Raw genomic sequence first — 19,395 nt, 5'->3', positions numbered from 1 at the left:
GTGTGTTTATGGCCCCCGTAACTTAGCAGTTCAGCAAAAGACACCGATAGAATAAGTTCTAGGCTTACAAAGAATAAATCTTGGAGTCAATTTGCTTGACTAAAGGCGGTGCTTCAGCATGGCTGCAGTCAAATGACTGAAACAAGCAAAAGAATAAAGATGCTTTACAATTGTAGATGTTTTCACTAATTCAATTGCAATACTTTTTGTTGCCAGGAAATGAGTATTGTGGATGCAAGCGAAGATGCTCAAATGCAAGCAGCAATCAAAGCATCTCTGGAACAAGATGCACATTCTTCGGAATCTGAGGGTTCAGAGTCAGAATACGACATTGATTTGGAGACCTTTACTGGCTCAGAAGAGGAGAGCGTACCATCTCCAGTCAAACGGATTAAAACATCTGAAAGAAAGTCGCATGGCAGCTCAAACTTGCTTTCTAAATTAGAAAAAGTATCCGAATCTAAGAACAAATCAAAACGTGTGCCGTGTACTCAGTCTTCGAGCTCCAGTGCCACAGTTTATAAGAGTTTAACTACTTTGAAATCACCCATCTTTTCATCTTCACAAACCACTGAATTACCATGTTCCAGTAAACAGTCAACAGCCACAACAACGGCATCAACAACAGCATCAAGCAAACAAGATGGCACAGCCAGTAGTAGTAGTTGGAAGGCATATCTAGGTTCTAAAGATGGTAAGTACGATGTTGTTTGGTGTTTGTTGGTTTCAGTTAAAACCTGAAGATGGTTGTGTCTTGGCCAGATTACACTTAATGGCTTGAATCATCGTTGTTTTTTAATCCTTTTGTTACCAATCTGGCTGAAACCTCTCCTCTGGCTCTGTTGTACAAATGTTTTGTTTTCATAAGTTTTAAATTAAAATCTTCCACCAAATCGTAGTCACAATTTATGTTCCTAACACTAGCTTAATGATAACTAAGTCATTTTACTAAATTCTTTGTTATATTTAAAATTAATTGAAAGAAGCACAGTGCATCTCAAAATAAATATGGTAATGAAAGGGTTAACATCTGCTTTCCATGATCAGCTGAGAAATTTGTTCCAGCCAGAAAATGACTTTTATCAGTGGTTGCAACTTGGAATATTCAGAAATGTTTCAGATTTTAGCACAAGGCCAGCAATTTTAGGGCGAGAGGGGAAAGTCAATTACATTGACACCATTACTCAGCTGGTATTTTAATTTATTCACCCTGGAAAGCAAAGTTGATTTGGGTGTGATTTGAACTGAGAATGTAAAGATTGAGACAAAAACTGCTGTGAAGTATTTTATCTGCTTTGCTAACAACAACCAGCCAACCACCTTAGAGTATTCAGAAATGATAAAATGTTGAAGTTGTATATTAGTCCAACCTCGTGGGTCACCATCATTTTTTAATTCCTGTTTTACTGGGATGGACCATCACAGCCATTTGATGTTTAAAAATTCCTATTAGGTATTTTTTTTTTTAAATGTTGAAATGCTTGGTGTATCATAGATATATAAGCAATTTATTGCACATAAATTTTAACAAGAAAACTTTATATGGACGCCAGGTGGTTTGGCAGCACGAAAGACAACTGTCTATATATGAGAGAAAGAGAATTATTACTATGCTGTATTAAATGATTGACATGTTGAAAGAAAATGGCTGCGTGGTAAGTAGTTTGCTTACCAATCACATGGTTCTTGGTTCAGTCCCACTGCGTGGCACCTTGGGCAAGTGTCTTCTACTATTGGCTCGGGGCTAACCAAATCCTTGTGAGTGGATTTGGTAGACGGAAACTGAAAGAAGCCCATCTATATGTGTGTGTTTGTCACCCCACCATCATTTGATAACTGAAGTTGGTGTGTTTACATCCCCGTAACTTGGCAGTTCAGCAAAAGAGACTGATAGTATAAGTATAAGGCTTACAAAGAATAAGTCCTGGGGTCGATTTGCTTGACTAAAGGCGGTGCTCCAGCATGGCCACAGTCAAATGACTGAGACAAGTAAAGGAGTAAAAGAATTAAAAGAAATGAGTGTCACTGTATTTAGGAGGGGTGGATATCTGTCTTTATTCTTTTACTTGTTTCAATCATTTGACTGTGGCCATGCTGGAGCACCGTCTTTTGTCGAACAGATCGACTCCAGGACTTGCCTTTTGTAAGCCTAGTATTTATTCTATTAATCTCCTTTGCTGAACTGCTAAGTTACGGTGACATAAACACGCCATTGATTGCCAAGCAATGGGGTAGGGGCAAAACTAACACAGACACATATATACGATGGGCTTCTTTCAGTTTCCACAAGCCTTTGGTCAGTCTGTAATAGAAGACACTTGTCCAAGGTGCCACGCAGTGGTACTGAACTCGGAACCATGTGGTTGGGAACCAAGCTTCTTACCACATAGCCACTCCTGTGCTTGTAAGCAAAATTATTCTATTTGTGGCTGTAGTTTGTTTGATTACACAGAAAAATATTAGTTTATAAATTAATTGATGATTGTTTTAAATGTTACTTTAAAAAAAAAAAAATTTTTTTTTTAAATAGTGCTTTAATTTGAATCATTTCCTTTTAGAAGTGATTGATGAGAATCATGTTGCCAATTATCATTAATTACTTTTGGTTTTTACGAATGTGTTTAATTTCCTTGCTTTTTTTTTTAGATCCTGTCACAAATCTAATGATTAGGTTTCCTGATGGCAACAAACAACAGTTATCACTTCCTTGTACGTCACCATTGTTGGTAAGTGAAACTTAATCCTCCTCTTGGTATGTTTGTTATTGTCGTCCATCATTTAACATCCTCCTTCCATGCTGGTATGGGTTGGACGGTTTGACAGAAGCTGCACCAGGCTCTGATACGGCATGGTTTCTACACCTTGATGCCCCTTCCTAATGTCACTCACTTTATAGAATGTATCGATTGCCAATCCACCAATGATTTTTATATTCTGTAATCTATATCAGAAGATAAATCTCTCTTGGTTATGAAATGTTTTGACAGAACCTCTTTGTAGAGGAAAGCACTTTCCTTTTATACCATTTCGGTGTTTTTTTTACTAATTCCTTTTCTAATCTAGGCAAAAGGCTTGGATTTTTTTTTTTTTTTGGTGGTGGTGGGTCAATTAAATCGACCCCAGTACACAACTGGTACTTAATTTATCGACCCCGAAAAGATGAAAAGTAAAGTCAACCTTGGCAGAATTTGAACTCAGAATGTAGAGAGAGACGAAATACTGCTAAGCATTTTGCCTGGCCTGCTAACATTTTTGCCAGCTAATTGTTGAAGATAGTAGGAACAGGGAGGACACATCACCATCGTTTACCATCTGTCTCTTCCATTGTGTTGTGGATTGGGAAGTTAAATAGGATCCAAGGAGCCAGAAAATTGTGTTGAGGGCAATGCCCTGCTTTGTCATGGTTTCTATAGCAGGATGGCCTTCTTAACACCAACCACTTTACAGAATGTACTGGATATTAGTGAAGTCACCAAGTAACTGACAAGACGGGGTGGGGTGGGGTGGGGCTGCGGTAGGGAGGGGAGTGGTTTTGAGAGGCTAAAGTATGATTGAGGGACTGGAACAGGCCTCTTTCTATAGAGGAGATACATGGCTATTTTGGCATATATAAGGGTTGGTGGGTGGAGATGGAAAGAAGATAAAGATGTTGGTGACAAGGTGCTAAGAATATTCTCTCATGGGACAAGAAAGTGAGAAGAGGTGGGGAAAATATGGACTGGACTGAGAAGGGTGGGCACGTTCATAGGAGTGTGAGGCGAATGATGTACTAGGGAGAAGATGTGGTTGATGGTTAAAAAATCTATATGGAGGAAAAGGTAAAGGAAAAAGGGGGTGGAGGGCAACAGGTGCATAAGACAGGTGACACTAATTAATAGGGACCAAGCGTCAGTCAATGCCAGTGCCCCCCAACTGGCTCCTGTGCCATTGGCATGTAAAAAGCAACCACTACACTCCTGGAGTGGTTGGCGTTAGGAAGGGCATCCAGCTGTAGAAACACTGCCAGATCAGATTGGATCCTGGTGCCGCCTCCTGGCTTTCCAGTCAAACCGTCCAACCCATGCCAGCATGGAAAGTGAACGTTAAGAGATGATTTTGTGGGGAAATGGATTGCTTTTATTTTTGTGATGATGATTTGTTTTCTTTTTCATTTAGGCTCTTGAAGAATACGTAAAAGAGAAAGGATATTCAAATGAAAAATATGAACTAATTACTAACTTCCCTCGTAGAAAATTATCAACTTACGACAGAAATCTTTCTCTGAAAGATGCTGGTCTTTTCCCTCAAGATACTGTTTTTGTCCAAGAGAGATGATCTTCAGCTGATGATTGGAAACCCAAACCACACACAACTTGCATTGACAATGTCAAAGCAAATCACATGATTGTCCCTGGGTGGCTTTAAACTGAACACTTTTAGTAGTAACATGGCACACCTGGGACAAGTTAATGAAATATGAAGACAACATTTCATTCTAAAAGAAAGAGAAATGAAGATTTTAAAAAAATAAAATCCATTTCCCTGTTTTTCAAAGAAATCTGGTCAGTTACATTGATTTGGGAGGGGGGGTTTCAAATAACATGACCAATTTTTTTTTTTTTAACAATGGTAAAATCTTTCTTCCAAGTTGTCTTAAAAATTTAACTTTGTGCTGCCGGGCCCAAGTTCTACCTAAACGAAAGTTTATCTTTTATGGTCCTGTTGTTGAAGCAGCAAGACCATAAAACAATAAATATACTTTGTGTTCATTCGGTAATTTAAAGATTACTTGAAGCTAAAATGGGAGAGAAAGTGAGCTTTAGAAAGTAAAATTATTAAAAAAAAAATATCTGAAAGCAAAGAGCCGAACAAACAAAATGTGCAAATTTATTGTTGGGATCAATTACTATTTCTTGCAACAAAAATTGCCAATAAGTTAGCTTTTCAATTTAAAGTAAAAAAAGAAATCAGTCAATTCTGTGCTGACTGAAAGCCTTCACTCACTCCTGGACAGCATTCAGTGCTAATGTAGCAGAATATAAAACAATGAAGCTGATGGACTTCATCTGCTGCCTTAGATACCTTTAAACACTGCCTTGATGTCATCGTCTGTTGTTGATTGATAACAACTGCAGCAGTATTTTCTATATCAGAAAGACGGACAAAATAAAGATGAGGTGCTGAGTCAGATTGTAACAAATAAAATCAAATTTTTAGAAATTTTTCCTTTTTGTTGGTTTCATTATTTCTAATTGTGTTTGGTGTGATCGAGTTGGGCTGTTTTGTCAATCAATTGAGAGGATTTCCTTCAATATACATTCAGGTAAGAAGTTCTCTGGTTTGAAATCACAGTCTTCTGACATTCCACTGTTGTTAGCTTCAGGAATTGTATTATCCATTAACTGACATAACAGGTTGTCATTTTCATATGTTGGGAAATAGTACCTGTTAAAATGGAGAAATAGCAGATGATTTTTACAGAATAAGTTAACTATAAATTTGTGGACATATACAATCCCTTAACCCATTCGTTACCAACCCAGTTCTGGCTCTGAGTATTAATGTCTTCGTTTCATAAGTTTCAAATTAAGATCTTCCACATTTATGTTCCTAACACTAGCTGAATGATAACTAAGTTATTTTACTAAATTCTTTGTTGTATTTAAAATTAACTGAAAGAAATACAGATCATCTCAAAATAAATACAGTAACGAAAGGGTTAAAACTTATTTGTTTTGCATTTCACAAACTAGTAATCTTGTGGGGGGTCAGTATCTGATAATTCTTTTTTTTTTGATAGAATTTCAATTATGACAGGATGATTTGGTTGGTTTGAATATTTACACAAACATACAACTGTATAAGATGAAGGTTTCAGAAGTGTGATGCTACAAGATATTAATTCTTGATTACAAGCAAAGTGAACTTGAAATATTAAATAGAAATTTTGAGTGGCTTTCAGAAATGTTAAGTACTCCTTGTTATATTATGAACTCTGATGATCCATCATACACTTTCCCTTTGTCTTCAGCTGCTCCATTCACTTACATGTGGATACTTGTGGATGCAATTAGACAAACGAGAGTTCTTCCCATACTTGAACTGCCAGAAATAGATTTCTTAGAAATGACACCCTATCATTTTAAAAGCAAGACAAGTCATCATTGTCATTTAATGCCTGTTTCCCATGCTGGCATGGGTTGGACGGTTTGACAGGAGTTGGCAAGCCAGAGGACTTCAAGCTCCAATGTCTCTTTTGGCATGGTTTTGTTTTTTTTACTGTTTTGGAGTCCCTAAATATACAAGAGAAGAAGAGATAATCATGCTTAGAATACTTTTAATTACTAATTTACTTAAGGATACAGAGAAAAAAATATTAGAAACAGAGAAATTCCAAGTTCAACCTTAGCTTAATCTCTAGAATTTAGAGCCAGCAGTTAAGTTATAGCATTTGGTAAACACAAAGAATTCTTTACTTAGTAGTATATTCATCATCAGTGGAGGTGTGTGGTATAGTGGTTAGGGCATTCGGCTCACGATCGTAAGGTTGTGAGTTCAATTCCTGGTGAAGCATTGTGTCCTTGAGCAAGACTTTATTTCACGTTGCTCCAGTCCACTCAGCTGGCAAAAATGAGTGGTACTTGTATTTCAAAGAACCAGCCTTGTCATGCTGAATCTCCCTGAGAAATACATTAAGGGTACACGTGTCTGTGGAGTGCTCAGCCACTTGCACATTAATTTCACGAGCAAGCTGTTCTGTTGATCACATCAGCTGGGACCCTCGTCGTCGTCGTAACCGACAGAGTGCTCCTATATTCATCATCAGTAACATCTATTTTCTGTGCTGGCATGGGTGGACAGTTTGACTGGAGTTAGTTAGACCGGGGGCTGCATCAGGCCCTATTGTCTGTTTTGGTAGAGTTTCTGTGGTTGGATGTCCTTCCTCACACCAACCGCTTTACAAAGGTGGACTGGGTGCTTTTTGTGTGGTACCAGCACTGGACAGGGTCACTGAGTGCAAAACAAAAGACGTCTTTAGCTGGGGGTGGGGTAGGTGTCCTGCTGTAGAGAATGTTCATTTGAAGTTGACTTGAAACTTAATCAATTAGAAGCATCAACACAAACAAAAGGAAAATTTAATTTCATACACTAATTTGATGGCATTTTTTTTTTATATTTGTACAAAAATAATGGCTCCAAAATATCTCCTGATGTTCTCTGTTGCAAAGTTGGGCCAACATTACATGCTTTAAACCTTTAGCATTCAAATTATTCTCTCAAATGCAATACCTATTTATTCAATTTGTTTTCAATTAATTAAACATTAAAGATTTCGATGATGTGATTGTTTATTTTTAGAACAACATCCCAGGATAGGTATGAAAGGCTGGATCTGGCCAGTTTGAACCTAAAACAGATACAATATTGGGGTTGGATATGGCTGGTTGAAATACCAAATGAGTTAATTCAATCACAAAACTGTTTGGCCGAAATCAGGGATGTATCTTGTATGTCTGTGTGTCTTTGATGCCATCAAATACAGTGAATGAATTTAATTAAGTTTTATGAGAAATGTAGAGGTTTTTGGTGTCTTTTCTACTCACTGTGGTTGCATCCACATGTTGGACCTGGGTATTTGTTGGCTGTGTCCACTTGAATGTATGTGTAGCATTAATGCATCTTTACTTTCAAACTGTTTATCACAACTGATGCACTTGAGCAAATGGACCTGGCAACAACAAGAAAAATTAATTCTACAGAATTATTTTGAAAATACCAATAACAAAAGGAACCTCTATGGTCCTCAACCATTTTTCACCTATGGAACCCATTGATACTCATTCTGGTGAAACCTCATAGTTATTTAAGGTTTAAAAAAATCCTATTATATTTTTAGAATTAAATATTATTAGGAAATATATAAACAATTAACATTTTGTGTATTGTGGAAGTTTCCTTCATTGGACATGAAACTTGGCTTGCGAAGACCTGTTGGGGCAAGCGAAAGCGAAGTTGTGATGGCACCTGTGCCCAGCGTCGCCTTCCTGGCACGTGTAAAGACATTCGAGTGAGATCGTTGCCAGTGCCGCTGGACTGGCTCCTATGCAGGTGGTATGTAAAACACACCATTTTGAGCGTGGCCGTTGCCAGTACCACCGGACTGGCCTTTGTGCCGGTGGCATGTAAAAGCACCCACTACACTCTCGGAGTGGTTGGCGTTAGGAAAGGCATCCAGCTGTAGAAACTCTGCCAGATCAGATTGGAGCCTGGTGCAGCCATCTGGTTCACCAGTCCTCAGTCAAATCGTCCAACCCATGCTAGCATGGAAAGCGGACGTTAAACGATGATGATGATTGCACACAAATTTTTAACAACAAAATCTTATCTGGATCCCTATTGAGAACCTCTGATCTGTAAGCTTCTCAAAACACTAGAAATAGCAACCAAATCTTTAACACTTTTTTATCTTAACTCCCCTGAGGTTTCCCTTAGTATCTATGATGCACTTTCTAATTCTGACAAGGCCTGCAATTTTGTCTACAGTTTGTATCATTTCTTTTTAATACCTTATATTTTATTCATTAAACAACATCTTTGTTTTAATGTCTACTCCCCCCTCCCCCCATGCTTACATGGATTCGATGGAATTTAATTAAAGCAGGTTTTCGACAGCCATATGACCTTCCTGTTGCCAATCCTCACCTGTCACCAGGTAAGGGTATAAGATTTTCTTGTGGCTGGACATCTTTTCACAGAAGATTGGAAACAAAGGACACCACATGCTTGGCAGTGACACTCGTTTACAACCATCATATGCTGTCAAGACAAAGAGATAGTAAAACAAACACACAGAAAAAAAAAAAAACTGGCTTCTTTCAGTTTCCGTTTAGCAAATCCACTGAAAAAGCTTTGGCCCAGAGGATCACACAATGAGGTTGGGAAACAAACTTACCACAGAACCACAGCTGTCCCTGTAAGAGGCAATGTTATTTTAACATTCTGTATACAAGGTCTGATCAAAAAAGTATTTGGAAGACTGGTGCCATAAAAAGAAAATTAAAACCCATATCAATCTGGCATTTGATCTCCTTCGAAGTTGTCCCCTTCTTTATATCCATTGATGGAAGCATTCCTGGAACACTTTTGTTTGGATTTCCTTGATGTCTTGAAATTTCTTTCTAGTGGGATCTAGTGGGATTTTGAAAAGATTCTTGGCCATAATAACCTTCAAGCCCTGTCTCTTTCAATGCACACACACACACACCTTCTCTGCTGTGGTCACTGATGGAACTTCTGTGGCATGGTGAGACGATCACGCTCGACACACTTTACTTTGCAGAACTGCTATAAACAGGAGCGAGAACATTACAACTTAGTGTGCATGCCTGACAGAGTTCAAGGTCTTTCTGTGCCAAGTGGCTTCACTCTGCATACTTTAGCTTTGTTACCATAGCAACACTTGTCTTTTTGATCAGACCTTGTATATGTATGTATGGTGCAAAAATTGAATATAAAACAAAGAGACGAAACTCGGCTTGCAAAGACCTGTTGGGGCAAGCGAAAGCGAAATCGTGATGGCACCTGTGCCCAGCGTTGACTTTCTGGCACTTGTGCCCGTGGCATGTGTAAGGACTTTCGAGCGAGATCGTTGCCAGTGCCACTGGACTGGCTTTTGTGCAGGTGGCACGTAAAATACACCATTTTGAGCATAGCCATTGCTAGTACCGCCAGACTGGCCTTCGTGCCGGTGGCACGTAAAAGCACCCACTACACTCTCGGAGTGGTTGGCGTTAGGAAGAGCATCCAGCTGTAGAAACTCTGCCAAATCAGATTGGAACCTGGTGTAGCCATCTGGTTCACCAGTCCTCAGTCAAATCGTCCAACCCATGCTAGCATGGAAAGTGGACGATGATGATGAAGTAAAAAAAAGGAAAAAATGGTGTATAAAGTTTGCACTCAAGAAAAATAGAAGGAAAGTCTTTTCTGCTTCAAGCATATTCTCTTCTACAGAGAGAGCAGACATACCTCAATTAAATGGTCATTATTCTCATAATCAGGGCTGTGGAGTCATCGAAACAAAAAACTCTGACTCCGACTCCTCTACTATTGACACCTCTGACTTCAACTCCTCTATGTAATTAAGTGATTGTGGTCTATTTTCTTGCCTCTGACTCCAGCTACCCATTAATTGTTTTCGACTCTGACTCCACAGTCCTGCTCATAACTAAACTGAAGCTGTTGGAACTATTATTTTCCTAAAAAGATCATCTCTCTTGAATGAAGTATAATAAACCAATGCTTACCTGTCGTCGGATGTAGTTGATTAATTTAACTTGTTGATAAAAATCTAAATTATGTTCTTTCTTTAACAAATTCAAGTCTAAACCATGGCTGTCCTACAAGAAAAGACAAATTCACTCTTTGGAATAGAAAACAAAATGATTTGATTAAAAAGAAAAAAAAACCCACAAAACAAACAACATGAAGGAATTTCTTTTTTTTTTTCTTTTACTTGTTTCGGTCATTTGACTGTGGCCATGCTAAAGCACTGCCTTTAGTCGAACAAATTGACCCCAGTACTTATTCTTTGTAAGCCTAGTACTTATTCTATCAGTCTCTATTGCTGAACTGTTAAGTTACAGGGAGGTAAAAACACCGATATCAGTTGTCAAGCGACTGTAGGTGGGGGAACAGACAGACACACGCGTATGATGGGCTTCTTCCACCTGAAAAACACCCAGTACATTCTGTAAAGTGTTTGGCATATTAGGAAGGGCATTCAGCTGTAGAAACCCCAAGCCAAAACAGACAATGGAACCTAGTGTGACCCCTGGCCCTGCCAGCTCTATCCAAACCATGCCGGTATGGAAAACGGATATTAGACGATGATGAGGTATCACATCTACTCCTCTTGGTCGCCCCAAGTGTTGAGTAGCTGTGTAAATCCTCTACAGTAAGAAACCTGTTCAGTTTGGCCCCTTTTCTCACATGTTAGCCCTTCAACCCATAGCATAAAACTGCCCCTCCTCTGCTGTAGCATTACTCAGCTGCGAGGGATCTTAGCCTAATATGGCAACCACACTAGTGCTGGGGCCTCAAAGAAAATAAAAAGCACCCAGTTCACCGTGAAAACTGGTTGGCATTAATCCTTTCCCCTTAATCACAGTCGCACCATCATCATCATCATCACTGAATGTTCATCTTGCATGGGTTGGACAGTTTGACAAGAACTGGTAAAGCCAGAGAACTATGCCACGCTCTTCTGTCAGCTTTGGCATAGTTCCTATATCTGGATATTCTTTACAGAGTGTGCAGAGTGATGATGATGATGATGATGATGAACATTTCAGAAAAAAAAAAAACCCCAAAAGGAAGAAAGAAAACTAAAGGAGTTATTCCTTATTATATTGAAGTAAATATATGAGAGAGTGAAGAATATAGATGGGTTATGGTGTGATAAAGGACTCAATAACTTTTGGCTGACAGTATGACATTCTATTGACTGAACACAAGAACCACACAAAAAAAAAAAAAAGGTGAAGAAATGATGTTAATAAATAAAAAGAGAGCACTTACTTTCATATGTTGAAGTAAAATATCTGCATCAGCTGAAGAGAAATCACAGAACAAACAGACTGCAGTGGAACCACTCTCATCATGCCAGCCATCCCAGTTTCTAGAATAATAATGATTTTAAAAAAATAAATAGCGCAGCTCAAGAACAAGCATTAAGGACTAACTATGTGAAGTGCAGAATGTGTGGCGGGAGGGATGAAACGGTATGGCACATCGTTAGCAAATGTCTAAAATTGGAACAATGTGAATACAAAAGACAACATTACAATGTGGCAAGAATGAACCATTGGGAACTCTGTGGAAATCATGGCCTACAAAGAGCGATAATGTGGTATGAGAAAACTCCAGAAGGAGTCACTGAGAATGAAAATTGCAAAATCTTGTGGGATTTAAGGATTCGGTGCAATTACCTGATCAGACAAAGGAAACTGGACATTGTTGTGGTGAATAAAAAAAAAAGAACATGTATGATAATCGACAGCATTTCCCAGTGACAACAGGATCAATGTGAAAGAAGAAAAACTGAACAACTATGACGATTTGAAGTGGGGAATGCGAAGGTTGTGGTCAATGAGGAGAGAAGACGTGATACCAATAGTAATTGGTGTACTTGGAATTATCAGTACTCAATTACCAACATGGCTGAGAAAAATTGGTGCAAGTGTGAAGATAGAAAACCTACAAAAATCAATATTGTTTGGAAGTGCAAGAATTCCTCGCAGGGTTCTTGAAGCATGACCAGTAAACCGTTATCACTTTTGTCTGCTGGTTGCAGACAGCTGACACTTTCCATCATACCCAGCAAAATAAGCTGTAAGTTTTCATCACATAATGATGTTAATAAATAATTTCAAATTTCAGCACAAGGCCAGCAAATTTGGAGGAGGGGGTAAGTTGGTTACATTGATCCCAGTACTCAGCTGGTACTTAATTTTTTAACCCCGAAAGAATGAAAGGCAAAGTTGACCTTGGCAGAAGTTGAACTCAGATCATAAAGATGGACGAAATGTCACTAAGCATCTTAACCTGTTGTGCTAATGACTCTGCCAGTTTGCCACTTTAATAATAATAATAATAATAATCCTTTCTACTATAGATTTTTTATGGTTGGATGCTCTTCCTGTCGCCAAGCCTCATCTTTTTCCAAGCAAGGCAATATCTCCCCCCATGGCCAGAAGATTGGAAATGAAGGACACTGCTTGTATGACAGTGACAGTTGCTTACAGCTGTCATTTGATATCACGAAAAAGAGACACAAACACACACACGGTGGGCTTCTTTCAGTTTCCATTGACCAAATCCACTCCCAAGGCTTTGGTCAGCCTGAAGCTACAGTATAAGGCACTTGTGAAAGGTGCCATGCAGTGGCACTGAGCTTGAAACCATGTACTAATATCTGAAAAATACTAGTGAAATTATTTGGAGGAATGTGAGATTCAGAGAGGTGCGTGTGTCTATGCATGGTTATTGCTTCAACTCTGTTGCAAATGTCAAGTAGTTTTCCGTAGAACATTATCACACCATGTTATGTCAGTCGGTCATCTCATTTCTTGCAATTGGTATCAAACAGAGATTTTTGTGGGAAAAAAACGGTTTCATTTGGTCGTCCATTGCTAAGTGACTCTCAAGATGCAAAGTGAGCAACATTTTATTCATTGCTTCACAAAAGTGGAAACAATAAACGAATATTGCTTAGTTTTCTCACGTATCCAGAGACACACACACAATCACCACCACCACCACCACCATCATCATCATCATAGTTTTACATCCACTTTTCCCTGCACGCAGTGCTGAGACTAGCTTTATGATCCTTCATCATCTTACACACACACACATCAACAGAAACTGGCCATCTTTGTTGTTGTGGAGGTCAAGTTTTTACAGCATGGACTGAGTGAGGAGTGGACTGTAGTCTACCAGCACCAGACAAGTTGTCTGTGGCAGCAGGACTAAAGGCTCTCCTCCCATGCCCTCACCGTGTACCCAGTGATGTGTTCCCCTATTAAGCTACAGAACAGAGAGTGGGAGGGGACCCTAATTCACACACACACTAAGATGTACTTTTATCTTCTTTTTTAGTCGTTGGACTGTGGCCATGCTGGGGCACCACCTTGAGCAGTTTTTATTTGAATGAATCAACCCCAGGACTTAATTTTTTAAAGCCTGGTACTTATTCTATCAGCCAATCTGCTAAGTTACAAGGATCTAAACATACCAACACTGGCTGTCAAGTTGTGGTGGGGGAACAGACATATACACATAGATATATATGTATACATATATATGTGTTTGTGTGTGTGTGTTGTCTGTATATATATGTATATGTATATATGTGTATGTATGTGTATATATATATATATATATATATATATATATATATATATATATATATATATATATATATATATATATATATATATATATATATATATATATATACATACACACATATATATTGGGTCATGGTTTTAAGGGTTGTCAGCAATGAAAGACATGTGATGCCTCCTTACTTCTTTTCACAAGACCTTAGAGTTAACTCTGCTGCCTACATTGAGGTCCTGGAAATAATTGTTGGATAGACAGTGTATGCAATGGAAGGCCATATATGCTTCAGTAAGATTCTGCAGTATTACACATGGCTCTAGTAACACAGGAATGGATGGCAGACAACAGGCTTCTCTCTGTTTCTGTCTACGAAATCCACTCACAAGGCTTTGTCTGGGCTGAGGCTATAGTAGTAGAAGAAACTTGTCAAAGGTGCCACACAGTGAGACTGAACCCAGACCTATGTGGCTGGGAAGCAGACTTCTTACCACACAGCCACACCTGCACCTATGATGTATATTCATGTATACAAACATGACATACATAAACACATATACATACATATACTATACAACTACCACCATCACCAGCACTACTACCACCACTACCACTCCTAATATTATTAGAACAACAGCCGCTCACCACCGCCTTCACTGTTAACTGATACTATTACTACTACAACCACCACCACCACCACAGCCTGGTCATTCCAGCCAGGGAACACAATCTCTATCCTGGACAAACACTTGAACCAAATTAGTCAAGTGTTCTGAGAAGAGTGTGTTTATTTATTTATTCGTAGAGGAAATACAGAAACCAAAGATCAAATGGTTTGATTGGTGGTGGTGGTGGTGGTGGTGGTAGTGGTGGGGCCTAGAAACTAAAATGAACATCACAAAAACTACTTAACAATGTCATGACTAATATCACATCGGATATGTACAAATATCTGGACATTTCACTGGTGGTTCCTGGATTTTCTCCACAAGTGCAGGCATGGCTGTGTGGTAAGAAGTTTGTTTCCTAATAACATGGCTCCGAGTTCAGTCCCACTGTGTAGCACCATGGGCAAGTGTCTTCTGCTAGAGACTTGGGTTGATCAAAGCAAGCCCTCTGAGTGGATTTGGCAGATGGAAACTGAAAGAAGCTCATCGCGCGCGCACATGCGTGTGTGTGTGTCTTCCACCACCACTTGACAACTGGTGGTGTTGTGGTTACATTCTCATTACTTAGCAGATCAGCAAAAGAGACTGATAGAATAAGTACCAGGCTTAAAAAAATTAAGTATGGGGGTTGATTCGTTAGACTAAAAATTTGTGAATGCATTGCCCCAGCATGACCACAGTCAAATGACTGAAAAAGATAAAAGATAAATTGAAAACCCAAACAGTTTTTTTTTTCAGTTCTATATTTAAGAGATGAGGAATTATGTACATTATTCACACTTGACGGATATTTGTCCTCATCTTGTTTGTTGTTAACAAGTTTTGGCTGATATACCCTCCAGTCTTCATTAGGTGTCCTGGGGTTCTCATTCCTAAGGTATTTTTCAATGTTGTTGTTATTATTATTATTATTATTATTATTATTCAGGTCAATACCTGGAATCAAACTTGTAATCTTGGGGTTAGTAGCCCGTGCTCTTAACCACTACGCCACATGCCCTGATGAAGGCTGGAGGGTATATCAGCCGAAACATTCTTCCAGTATCCATTGAGCAGCAAATTCACTGAGAGAGACTTTGTCTGAGCCAGAACTATAGCAGAAGAGACATGCCCAAGGAACTACACAGTCACACTGACCCATGTGGTTGAGAAGCAAGCTTCTTAACTGCCATCATCATCATCATCATCATCATTTAAAGACTGCTTTCCATGCTGGCAAAGGCTGGACAATTTGACAGGGAACTGAAAAGCTGTAGGGCTGTGCCAGGTTCCAATGTCATCCATATCTGCAATAAAGGCATCAAAATTCTAAAACAGTTACTTACTCTTCACAGTCAAAGTCTGTAGAGAATTCCTCGCTGGATTCAAAATTTTCCCAGTTCTTACCAATTTCCTACACAAAGATATAAAAGAGTTCGTTTCATTAAAGAGCAAAGAATACAACAAATTGGAACGGTGCTGGTGCCATGTAAAATGCACTCAGTACACACTGTAAAGTGGTTGGTGTTAAGAGGGGCATCCAGCTGTAGAAAGCAGGCCATAATGGACAGTGGAACCTGGTGCAGCTCTCCAGCTTTCCAGCTCCTGTCTAAGAGTCCAACCCATGCCAGCATGGAAAATGGATGTTAAATAATGATGATGAGAACAGAGTTTAAGCAGGAATTTATAAGGATTCCTGATAGTTACTGTTCGCATTGTTAGGAACATAACTATCATCATCATCATCATCTTTTTAATGCCTCCTTTCCCATGCTTGCAAGGGTTAGATGGAATTTGTTGAGGTGGATACCCTTCTTGTCACCAACCCTCACCTGTTTCCCAGCGAGTCAATATTGCCTCATGGCCGGACATGTTTTCCTGGAAGATTGCAAACAAAGACATCAATTGCATGCTGGTGACACTTATTTGCAAAGACCACATGAAGTCAAGGCAAGGAAACAGTAACACACACAATGGGCTTCTTTCAAATCCTCTCACAAGGCTTTGGTCAGCCTGAAGGCTGCTATAGTAGAAGACACTTGACCAAGGTGCCACACAGTGGGACTGAACCCAAAACCATTTGGCTGGGAAGCAAGCTACTTACACAACTATGCTTATACATATATTCTATTAATGAAAAATATGTTGGATTTCCAGTGACATAATTCTTGGAGGAGGTGAAACAACTGAAAGTAGTGAATAACTGAAAAGAAGAACTTACCATGGCGAACAGAGTTGAGCCCTCTACAGGTGGTGGATTTCAACGGACATGATGCTACATGGTCAGGCAATGTTGTCAAAGACATTATGAATAACTAAAAGTGAAGCCCATCACGAAACACAAAATCACTGCCTCATTCTTTTTACTTAGTTTAATCAGTGGACTATGGCCATGCTGGAGCAGCACCTTGAAGGGTTTACAATAACAAATTGACTGTGGTGCTACTTTGAAGCTCTTCTCCTTTTTCTACCAGTCATTTTTTTTTTTTACCAAACTGTTACATTATGGGGATGTAAACAAACCAGCATTGGTTGTCAAACAATTAGGGTGACACAAACACACACACACACACACACACATATATATATATATGTATAGGTACAGACATAGCTATGAGATTGAGAAGCTTGTTTTTCCACTAGAGTTCCTGGTTCAGTCCCACTGCATGCCACCTCAGGCAAGTATTTTCTACTATAGCCCCAGGCCAACTAAAACCATGTGAGTGGATTTGGTAGGCGAAAACTGAAAGAAGCCACCTGTGTGTGTGCGTGCGTGCACGCACCATAAAGTCTGCAAATCTAACGGAGGCTCCAAAAGATGTTTTAAGGTCCACAAAGATCAGAACTTAACTGCAGCTCTTGGTGGTCCAAATCAGATATGCAATCTATGTGTCTTTTCAATACATTGTCTGGTTTAAAAAGCCACATCAGACACCATGATCGATCTAATGTGTAAGTACAAGAGGTGGTCACACTCCGCATAAGAAGTTGACAACCATCATATATATATATATATCATTATTGTTTAACATCCGCTTTCCATGCTGGCATGGGTTGGATGGCTTGACTAAGGACTGGCAAGCCAGGACGATGAACCAGGCTCCAATCTGGTCTGGCAAGGTTTCTACAGCTAGATGCCCTTCCTAATGCCAACCACTCCAAGAGTGTAGTGGGTACTTTTTACATGCCACCAGCACTGGCATCAACCACAATCGAATGGTGATTTTTACGCGCCATCAGCACGGGTGTCAGTCAGGTGGCACTGCCATTGGCCTGGGAAGTGACCATGGTTCTGGGTTGAGCCCCACTGCAGAGCATGTTAAGCAAGCATCTTCTATTACAGCCCTAGGCCAACAAAAGCCTTGTGTGTGGATTTGGTAGATGGAAACTGAAACAAGCCTCATCATATGTGATGGGCTTCCACACAGTTTCTCATCATCATCCTTTGACATGTTCTCCATGGGATGGCAGGGGCTGGACAATTTGACAGGAGCTGGCAAACCAGAGAGCCATCTTGGGTTCGAATTGTGTTCCGGTATAGTTTCTATGGTTAGATGCTCTTCCAAACACCCACCAATTGGTGCTTTATATGTGGAACCAGCACAGACAGTTGACCCAGGGGTATAGTAGAAGGCACTTATTCAAACTGCTGTATAGTGGGATGGAACTCAAGACCACATGGTTAGGAAGGGACCTTCTTAAGCACACAGCCATGCCTGTCCCTATCATATATCACAGATGCTCACAAGAGACCTACACCTGACAGGTTTCTCTTGGAAGAAAGGAAGATGGAGGTGACACTTACCAAGTAATTGATGATGTAATATTTGTCGTAGAGTGTGTTGTTGGATTTGATCCTTTTGTGCTGCTTCTTCCGCATGTGTTCCTTCAGGGTTGGGCGATCACGGAATGTCTTTTCACAATAGAGACACTGCAGACTGTTTCGTTGGAGAAGTTTAGCAGAATTAGTGGTGGGGTGAATATGGTGAGAAGAGCAGATGGCAATGATGATGATGATGATGATGATGATGATGGCGATGATGATGATGGCGGTGATGATGATGACAATAATGATGATGGCGACAATGATGATGATGGTGGCGATTATGGTGATGATGGTGGTGGTGATGATGGTGGTGGTGGCGATGACGGTGGTGATGATGAAGATGATGACGGCAGTAGAATTAATGGTGTCAATAACAAGGATGTTTTGATGCAAGAACAACACAACAGAGCAGGGAGTGGTATTGCAATGCTCTCTCTCTCTATATAATAATAATAATAATAATAATAATAATAATAACAACACTACACACTAATCTGACAAATGGCCCTGCTAGGAACAGCCCACATCCTATGCAAGACACTATCAATCCAATAATACAACCCAAACAAAATCCACAAACATAGGACACATTCTATATGATAAATATCCAATAAAATAAACAACCACCAGTAGGCCGACTACCCAACAGAGGAACACATCTCGCATTACACACACAATGCACGATAGAAACACTAATACAACAAAAGACTGCAATGAGATCCCGTAGCAAGACGAAGTGATGCAATACGATACCAGGAGGAGGAGAAGTCACTTTCCCAACCACAAAAACAAAAAACAAAAAAAACACAAACACACACACACACACACAATGCTGTACACACCCCAGCAACATGGAGATGTAGTAGGTGAGGCAGTAGAAATCTGCCTGAAACTACCAAATGTTGAATAATAATAATAATAATAGTAATAATAATAATAATATTAGCTGATTGGTTGGTTTGTTGATTTCCCTTCTCACACTTTACATTGTATAGAGAGAGGAGAGAGAGAGAGAGAGAGGAGAGAGAGAGGAGAGAGAGA

The 19,395-nt window shown here is 39.5% G+C and overlaps 2 protein-coding genes across 7 annotated transcripts in view; one reads left to right on the top strand and one right to left on the bottom strand.

Moving 5' to 3' along the window:
* The window catches only part of LOC106870443 (UBX domain-containing protein 7), a 65,250-nt gene extending 60,047 nt beyond the window's left edge, over positions 1 to 5,203 (top strand). For all 5 annotated transcript variants that reach the window (XM_052968615.1, XM_052968617.1, XM_014916535.2 and 2 more), the window contains 3 exons: positions 217 to 694; positions 2,647 to 2,726; positions 4,156 to 5,203. In XM_052968615.1, the coding sequence (XP_052824575.1) occupies positions 217 to 694; positions 2,647 to 2,726; positions 4,156 to 4,314 (717 nt within the window). In that variant the 3' untranslated portion in view covers positions 4,315 to 5,203. The remainder of the gene's footprint in view (positions 1 to 216; positions 695 to 2,646; positions 2,727 to 4,155) is intronic.
* Positions 4,843 to 19,395, bottom strand: part of LOC106870444 (zinc finger protein 277) — a 33,231-nt gene continuing 18,678 nt past the window's right edge. For both annotated transcript variants that reach the window (XM_014916536.2, XM_014916537.2), the window contains exons 8-13: positions 18,334 to 18,466; positions 15,875 to 15,942; positions 11,557 to 11,656; positions 10,284 to 10,376; positions 7,584 to 7,708; positions 4,843 to 5,424 (exon numbers count right to left, since the gene is read on the bottom strand). In XM_014916536.2, coding sequence (XP_014772022.1) covers positions 5,265 to 5,424; positions 7,584 to 7,708; positions 10,284 to 10,376; positions 11,557 to 11,656; positions 15,875 to 15,942; positions 18,334 to 18,466 — 679 coding nt within the window. In that variant the 3' untranslated portion in view covers positions 4,843 to 5,264. The remainder of the gene's footprint in view (positions 5,425 to 7,583; positions 7,709 to 10,283; positions 10,377 to 11,556; positions 11,657 to 15,874; positions 15,943 to 18,333; positions 18,467 to 19,395) is intronic.

Source organism: Octopus bimaculoides, chromosome 6 (genome assembly GCF_001194135.2).
Source record: "Octopus bimaculoides isolate UCB-OBI-ISO-001 chromosome 6, ASM119413v2, whole genome shotgun sequence".
NCBI lineage: Eukaryota > Metazoa > Mollusca > Cephalopoda > Octopoda > Octopodidae > Octopus > Octopus bimaculoides.
The sequence above is the reverse complement of the archived record's forward strand: the minus strand, read 5'-3'. Positions and strand labels throughout refer to the sequence as shown.